Source organism: Agrilus planipennis, unplaced genomic scaffold (assembly GCF_000699045.2).
Source record: "Agrilus planipennis isolate EAB-ADULT unplaced genomic scaffold, Apla_2.0 scaffold264, whole genome shotgun sequence".
NCBI lineage: Eukaryota > Metazoa > Arthropoda > Insecta > Coleoptera > Buprestidae > Agrilus > Agrilus planipennis.
This window is the reverse complement of record NW_020438958.1, coordinates 129,811-139,206: the sequence shown is the minus strand read 5'-3', so window position 1 is coordinate 139,206 and position 9,396 is coordinate 129,811. Positions and strand designations below refer to the sequence as shown.

Sequence of the window (9,396 nt, the reverse complement as noted above, 5' to 3'; positions counted from 1 at the left end):
TTATGTCGCAAAGTAAAAAGTGAAATAATTGTCACTCTTACTTATTTCTTTTCCTAAAAAAATACTCAAAAAAAATTTTAAAATCAAAATCTGACCGATTTTGGCTCATATTTAATGGCTTGCAAAATACGATGAATCTCTCCGGAATTCATAAATTTATTATTAAATTTAATTAGATCTAAAGACTTCATTTCATTATTTAGGTTATCGGGTTGTCGGGCCTATNGTAGTAGTTTGTAGACGTTTAATAGCAACACTTTTATTGTCGGACAGCGGGGGGTGGTTTTCCGACCATGGTAACTGTACTTCATATCGATTTTCACTGTTGATAGAAACGGTTTCCAAGAATTCTCTGTACATCACTTCTTCTTGTTGTTTAAAAGTCCTATACGTCATAGGATCTCTTATACCTAACACATCTAGAGACCACAAATCTTTCAAATCGCAATTTTTAACGTACAACGATATCGCGGCGACAGTAGAGTTTTCCCGTACATTTTCTTTTCTTACTGCGCCCATAATGGTCCAACCTAACAACGTTTCGAACGCTACTAAACCACTCTTCAGTTCTTTACGACAACCGGTCAATATTTTTCCCGCAACATCGGCGCCGATAAGAATCGATATTGGATCGTCACAGTCCCATACATCCGTTAATCTTATATTAAATTCGTTTAGTTCGTGAAGCCACTTTTTATTCTCAATAGGTTCTATACGACCACAAATGACCTCTTGGTCCAGCGCGACGAAATTACACGCAAAATCGCTCTCTAAACTTTGCATTCGTACGCGATATTCTTTGTGTGCGACAACTTCCGACTGCCCGCCACCGAAAAGCATATGACTTAATCTTTGTTCACCCACCGATTGGTAACCCAATTTTTCGATTATATCTTTCGTCACGTAAGATCTTTGTGATCCACTATCAATCAACACGCGCGCAATCAGTTCTCTATTATCGCTGTAAATTTTTACTTTTAATGTTTGCAGGAACACCATTTTGTTATTGGAAATGCTCGCGATACAATTCAACTCTTTCCGCACTGGCGCGGAAGTATCTGCGCTCGCAATTTCATCCCTTTGTTCTCTTGGTTTCTCATCTGGACACATCAAATTTACGTGTCTTCGTTCACATCGCGAACATTTTACGCGGACTCGACAAGTTTTGAAACCATGCCCGATTTTAAGACACTTAAAACACGCACGCGCTCTCTTCACACACTCTTGTTTACCCGATAAACTCATTCTTTTAGCTTTATTGCAACCCTCACTCTCGTGATCTTTGGCGTCGCAAAATATACAGGTGTGGTCTTTTCCTTTGGTCATTAACAAACCCATCGCGCTCGGAATATTTCTATTAAATTTATACGGCTTAGATTTCTTAATATCAGATTCGTGCCCAGTATCTAAATTAAAACCTTGTAACGCCAACGAAATTCGCAACTCACTTTGTACCTCCCTCTCGATAAATTCTATAAGACGGGTGAGTCTGTCTTTGGATCGCGGTTTTCCATCTTCCGCGTCCGAATTGTGTTTTCCAGCGTCACTGCGTTGCCACGCGCGTAATAAGTCCTCCGGCAAGGAAGATTCTACTAACGGGTACAACATCGCCGCGCACTTGTCCGTGGTAACTCCTAATGTTTCCAGGGCCCTCAAATGAGATTCCAATCTATCATACAAGCTTGCAAGTGAAATATTACCACGTCCTTTAATAGCATTTTGCAGCACAAGTTGCAACAATTCACGCACGTAAACTTCAATCAAAAGTTCGTCTTGACCGAACCTACTCTTTAAACTTCTTATTACTTTATCATAATTGCTTCCAGTTGGTGGGTAACTTTTAACTAACTCCGCTGCTCTTGAGTCCGGCACAACCGCTTGTTTCAAATACTGGAACTTGTCTTCATTGCACATATTTTTGTCCTCATGGATTTTCTTGAAACAACTCCAAAAAGACAGCCACTCACGAATGTCTCCGTTAAACTTAACAATTTCTATCGACGGCAACTTATAAGATCTCTTGTTTTCACCGTTAGAAGAAGAACCCGACGGGACCGCACAATCAACCAAATTTTGCACTAAATTACTATCACCCATGGTACGTTCGGTGAACAAGTATTTGGCTGTTAAAAACCTATGCTTGTACTCATCTGCTTCATCGTACTCCTTTTGTAACTCAGTCTCGGTAGCGGTCTCTAATATGGCCTCAATTATAGAATCTTGACAATAATTTAAATCGGTTAACTTATCTTCCAAAGTACAAAACGCGACTCTCAAACTTGCAATTGTAGATTCTGCATTGTCCAACATCACTTGTAATGAATTCAGGGCCTTCGTAAAACCAATTCTTAACACAGTTCTTTTCTTCTTCAACGGTTCCATTTTTCTCGTTTTAATACAACACCCAAAAACCAATAATTCAATAATAATAACCCAAAAACAGTCCTGTCACGGTCGCAAAATGTTTTGTCGCGGAACTGAATCCAAGGGAAATTATTTTGTTGAAAATAAACAACGAAGATATCAAAACGAGAATTAACTTTTATATTTTAAAATGCGGAAAACAAAACTACTTCAATACATGTTGCGCTTACTACTATCTATTACTGACTAAACTAAAAATACCAAATTTTACTTATTCTTATTTCCACCACTATAGGTAGACTAAACAAATCAAAAACACAAATGCTGTTGGGCTAGACGGCTAGGGATCGGCAGCCCCCAGCGCGGCACTTGCCTTTGATCTAGATACCGCTCGTATCAAACAAAGACATGACAAAACATGCAAAAAAAAAACAACTAAATCCTTACAAATTCAACAGATACATTTATAGGCAGTAAACGAAGAAGTTCTAAAAAAATAATATGTAGGATTTTTGCTTCAAATGTGTGCATCTCCAAATTCTATCTCTGTTGCGACAACTTTTCCGCTTCTTGGTTAAGTGTGCTATTTGAAATAGAGCGGCCTGTATATTATAAACATCGAATATGAGTATATGCATCTTATAGAAGAATCAAAAAGTGCAACTTTTTTGATTATTTTTCTACTTTCTCCGCTTACAACATATCTAAGAAATCCGCACTAAACTGTATACATAATTATACTTTATAGTAGTTAACAATTAAATATCTATGTAGGTGGGTGAGTGTGTGCGTGCGTAAATACCTCATACAAACATAATTTCGGACATTTCGGTATAAAGGATCTTCTTTATTTTCCTTTTATGTATTACTTCAGAAAAACAAATGAATACCTTATTTGTAACGCAATTACAGTTTTGGCAGGCTATGCTCAAACACTAGGCTGAAATTAAAAGTGTATATTGCAGAAATGAAGAGAAACTCAGAAAAATGCAAATAAATTAAAAAAAAATAACTAAATATCACTATTACATCAAATGCCCCAGTACTGTTTAGGCAGCGACGGACATTTTTAATATTTTTTTTTAATATTTCACCTGAAGAAAATAATGTTTTGTTGAAACATTTATTGTGAACTATTAATATATATATGTTTTTGAAACTTTACTTTCGTCTCCTTTAATTTTAATATTTCCCAACACTTTAGGCGTGATATTAAACTGATATAACTATTCTGTAACAGAAGATAAGGGCCTTTATTTCTCGTTTTAATGTTTAGAGTTTGAGATTTAAAATGACAGGTTTGTAGAGCTTTCTATATTATGATCAATTTGATGAATTAGAAGCTGAGCCGTGAATGAAATAAGTGTTTTACATGTTAATTTCTTATGCATCACTAGCTTTCATTAACACGTTGATCAACCTCTTCAGGCAATCAAAAAAGACGTTAAAAGTAACCATTTTTTTGCACTTAATTTGCAATATCTTGGACCCTAATTAATGTTTTAATAAATCTTCAAAAAGGTGACTTGCAGTGAGTGGAAGCAGTTTCTACAAGATTTATACTAATGTGAATTATAGTTTGCAACGTAATGCGTTTCAAACAATTAAATTTTCGGTAATAAAAAATTCTTTGAAAAATCAATTTTCTAATACGGATTTTGCAGACAACAATACATTGAAGAGACTATATGCTCAACAGTTCTTAAAAACATTCTGACAGTCACCTGCCGTAATATTACACTTCCATTATATGTAAGTATATGTATACCGGCTTATACTACGCTTGCGTATGTCTTATGTGCGTTTACCAGTTACGAATTTGAATAATTTTATTGTAAGAATAGGTATTAGGAAAACCACTCGGAAATTAATTGACTTCTTGGCACTTTTCCTTTACTTATTAGATGATTTTGCACATATATCGAATTACTCTTGATATAAGAATAGAGCATATGTTTACATCCGTGCCATTAGGTACCGAACACCTACAAAATTAATAGTACTAAATCAGTAGGTTAATAATACATCCATTAACACTAGAAGCGCGGAACATCCTGACGCCCCTAGAAACGCGAATGAGTTAATTTTGGCCAACTTTTTACTTTGCTACAATAATATGAAGATATGTTTACAAATAGAACTCATTATTATGATAGTATGCTTTTATTATAGATATTTTGGTTTGAAGTAGAAATAATATTCACAAATAATTCAAGTTCAAAATTAAATAAAATTATAAAGAAAACGTAATACAATTACTATTGCAAATCACATAATGAGTAAATGGAAAACTCATTCGATATTCATTTGATGTACAGTTATTATATCCTTTGACTTTTGTTATATGATCTTTTGGGCATTTCATACACAAAGCTGTAATATTATTACCCGCAGATTCTTCAAGTAGGTACTTAAAAAGTTCCGATAATTGAAATAAGACGTGATTGCAAAGATGATGAGGAACATCCAGCACCAGCTATGTAAGGTGACAACGGAGATTTCTCCTGGTCTTATGACAGTAGTGTCCGAAACACTCATCCAACAACTGCTGTCTTTGTCATTAAATTCTGCCGTCATTTTTTAACAATAGCACAAAAAAATCAATGTATTTGTTTTAAACAACTAAGCACAACCAATGAACGGATATTACGCACCTAAACTATGACATGACCGTTTACATCGCTATTACTCTCTCCACTAAGCACTCCGCACCAAGCGATACCAACGAATTGTATCATTGTATGCTATTTAAGTATTTATACAAAATAAGTAAATGTTTTGCACTCAATACCTTGTAATTTTGCTATTTTTTTATAGTGTTTCAAATTAAACAAAGCCCATAAGACGATAAGCATAGTGATTCGGTCCCAGAAGGATATCTGGATTATTCTTTGAGGGCATATTGGTACTCATTTTGGAAAAAATAACTGCTAATAATTTTTATAATAGTCATTAAGAACAGGCGATTGTTTCCAAAATATTTTTTTTTTATTTGTGATAACGTTCTAGGACAATTTTGGAAGTAACTTTTTTTTATGTCTTTTCCAATATAGAATAACCTCTTAAATAGTTAAATCGATCAAAAATGTACGCCATATTGAAAAACAATAAAAACCAATTTTTTTATATAAAAATAGATTTATTTCAATGTTTATACCGTTGAAATAACAGAAAAGCAGGTTGTTTGATTAATGTATAAGTACAAATAAAATTAAATTTACAACTTACATTTTTCTCTTTCTTTTGTGCTTTTACAGTTGCATAATGCTGCCTGTGATGTACTTATTTAAATTTATTTAGTCTCATCATGTGTACTACTAAATTACTTATGTTTATTTGTTTACGTTAGACGTTCTATAAATAATCGGCAATATTTACTTATCCATCCATGTAGCTGCAGAGTTTTTATCGTACTACGCTATTCAGTATTACGACACCTAAGTTGCACAGGACAGGCGTGAAAAAAAATTTGCTATTAACCACGCTGCTGAACTCATCATACGATTACTTATTGTATGTCCTCCAAAGCTCGGCACCTATTTCTGTTACACTCTTAAGTTTTTTACCTTAAATTCCTTATTTAACGTAATTTCCTTTGCTTTTTCTAGTTCTGTTGAATACATATGGTCAATTAATTGCTTCCGCCCATAGTTTCTTTGACAGCCTCTTTTTATGTAACAATGTCCTGACTGCTTCTACTAAGTCCTATTTTCTCGTTCGACCTTGCTATTTTGTTCCGCTGTATTTATACAGAAAAAACCACTTTTGCTCGGTACGAATGCTTATTTCAGATTTCTGTTCGTATATAATTACTGTACAATTTTCTCCACTTTCCTGATTCAGTCGTACAAGTGATTATATGCAACATTATGACCTCCGTCATCCTTGTGACCAATATTGTTTGAGGTTTAGCATCCTATGCCATCTAACTTTGCAGCTCAGGACCATCTTGTCACATCACACTTCTTTCTTGCAGTACACCTACTCCTTGAGTTCGTAGGAAAGCCATAGTTTGGAATTTCCAGACATTCTAATTTTTAGATCCCTCCAACTTGATAACTGCAACTTGATTGTAATTTCTTTCCATCTTGCTAACCTGCCTTGTGCATCAACTCGAGCAAGTATTTTACTTTAACGGCTTACCTTCGTTTCTTAATCTGATCAATAAAATTCCTTCTATATTATTCTATCGTTACCGCTGCTCTGGATTATCGTTTGAGCTCATATCCTTATGTTGAATTCACTGAATGATAGTACTTTTTGTATCAAAGTTGTATTATTTATTACACTATATGATGGCTCAGGCACAGTTGAATATATATCGATCGAAGTTACCTGTAACAGCTCGTGTACAACTACTATACTAATATATGTGTAGGAGGAGTGAGTATTGTTGTCATGCGCCGTATTAATTTAAAAAAAAATTATTCCCCAATAAGTACCAACTTAATTTTAATGTGTTTCATTGTATTATACTTCATCAATTGTCAGTACATAAATTAGAGCGCATTATGATACTCTGAACAGCATTATGAATATGAATATTTAAAACCTAATTTACACCCTCTATGAAATTTACTTACTGCTCCATTACTTCGTATTCAATTATTTCCAAAATTGATGTTTAACAATTAGGAAGTGGTTCTGGTACTGTGGGGAAGTACGCTATCTTGCTGAATAAACTTGTTTGCTTTATTTTGTAACACTAGAGGAGTAAGAAAGAACATCACGAAATTATAATAAGTTATTCAATGCGTTTAATACTGCTACAAGTAATTTCCAAAATGAAATAGATATATTACATTCAACGAACATTGCGTCCAACCATTTGAACTATTTACAACCTTTGGAGGGATCACTTTCCCACGCGAAGATATTTCAAATTATGAAACCATTACTAAAAAATAAATTCATGACATGACAAGATGTTAAATATACTTAAAAATGTGGCGATGAGTTACAAAGATAGAAGAGTGATACTTAGTTTGTATGAAGAGCAACAGGCAGTTATAGAGCTAGGGATGCAACGTAGAGAAGTAAATATTAGGAAGGGAGTCAGACAGGGATGCACACTGTCACCGCTACTTTTTAATCTATACATCGAAGACGCCATCAACATCATTAAAGACAGTACAACTGTAGGGATAGATGTGCAAGGGCAAAAGATTAGTATGCTTAGATTTGCAGATGATATAGCAGTATTAGCATCTAGCAAGGAGGACCTAGAGATAGCTTTAAATAAAATGGAAGCGGTACTGACAGATCAGTACTGTATGAAAATAAATAAAAGTAAAACTAAAATACTGGTATGCAAGGGAAGAAAAAGTAGGGAAAGAGCGAATATAAAGATAGGAGACGAAAAATTAGAAGAAGTGGCTGATTTTAGATACCTAGGAAGTCAGATAAGTGAGGATGGAAGGAGTAGTAGGGATATAAAGCAGAGGATAGCGCAGGGTCGTGTCGCCTTTAATAAAAAGAAGTCACTTCTATGCTCGCGAACGGTTAATTTAGAAATTCGAAAAAGGTTGTTAAAGGTGTATGTTTGGAGCACGGCGTTGTACGGGTGCGAAACATGGACAGTGGGAGCGGCGGAAAAGAAAAGGTTAGAAGCGTTCGAAATGTGGTGTTATAGGCGGATGATGAGGATATCGTGGGTAGAAAAGGTTAGAAATGAAGAGATATTAGAAAGAATAGGAAAACAGAGGACTCTATGGAAGTCAATAAAAAATAGGCGAGATAGGTTGGTAGGACACCGTCTTAGGCATGAAGGTCTACTCAGAGACATATTAGAGGCAGAAACAGGAGTTAGGAGAGGTAGAGGTAGACCTAGATTAGACTTCTGTTCGCAAATAGTTAAGGATGTGGGCTGTTCTAGTTTTAGGGAAATGCGAAGTTTAGCTCAGGATAGGAAAGAATAGAGGTACGTGTCCAACCAGTCTTAGGACTGACGATCTAATGATGATCATGATGATGATTAGATATTTGGAAGAAATTTATTCAAAAAATCGATTGCTAGCTACAAATACAAAATTTCAATAAATCAACATTAGTTTTCCAATCATAAAACCTGTTCAATTCACTGTAAACAAAATTTATCCCTTAATAAAAGTAAGCGCTATCTTTCCAATACCCTCTGTTTTTAAGTTGAAACGTAAAACTTTTACACTATGGTACAACAATTGTGCTGTCGTGAATAATTAGCAATACTATTGTACTATTCAAACTAAGACAAATTCTACTAAGCTGTCCAATATTCACAACCATTTATGTAAGACACGATGAAGAAATCATGGCGTTACGAAATGGAACCCTATTCATGACGGCTACAAACAGTTGGAACGTAAATGTGATTCTTATTTAATCAACTATGAGAAAATCATTGACATAAGCAGATAGATATATGAAAAGGAAATTACACATAATCAAGAAAGGAGATGTCCAGTTTGAAACTGTTACCCTAGAGAAGGGCTTCTTGAACTAAACAGTTAACCTCAAGATCAACACGAGAGAGAGCAACACTGCTTGTAGAAAGTAGAAAATACTCCATCTATAGAAGTTATTCTTCACATTACAGGCTATCATCACCACCCTGCCGTACTATTAATCGTATTAATTACGACATTGTGCCTCAAAAGTTGGTTCTGTCTACCCCACATGGATACATAAACTGGCGAACAACTCTAGGAATTATATAATAAGCCATTTGCAGCCCCTTTTTATCCAGCATTCGTTGAAAACGAGGGCGTCTTGTATCCTAGGGGAGGAGGAGTTACATCCGGCGAGCTTTGCCTCTACTTATGAAGCATGCCATCGACCATGACACATCCAATTAGTATATAAGCTTATTTTTCTTCAAATTCAAACTCTACTCTTAAACACTCTACTCAATAAATTATTGTTATTGGAGCCAATTTGTCTATAAAATTATTGTACTTAAATGTTTCTGATTAACCCAACCTGAGAAATGTGTTAATACTGTGTTTTTTAAAACCCCACTCGAATGTCGCACGTTAAATGCTTAATAATAATATT

General features: G+C 34.8%; 1 protein-coding gene across 1 annotated transcript; it reads right to left on the bottom strand.

Annotated features, from left to right (window-relative positions):
* Positions 1-204: 204 nt before the first annotated feature.
* LOC112904617 lies at positions 205-2,382 on the bottom strand. Its single transcript, XM_025975096.1, has one exon. It carries the CDS (start codon positions 2,380-2,382, stop codon positions 205-207), a length of 2,178 nt encoding a protein of 725 aa, XP_025830881.1.
* Between the last annotated feature and the right edge of the window lie 7,014 nt (positions 2,383-9,396).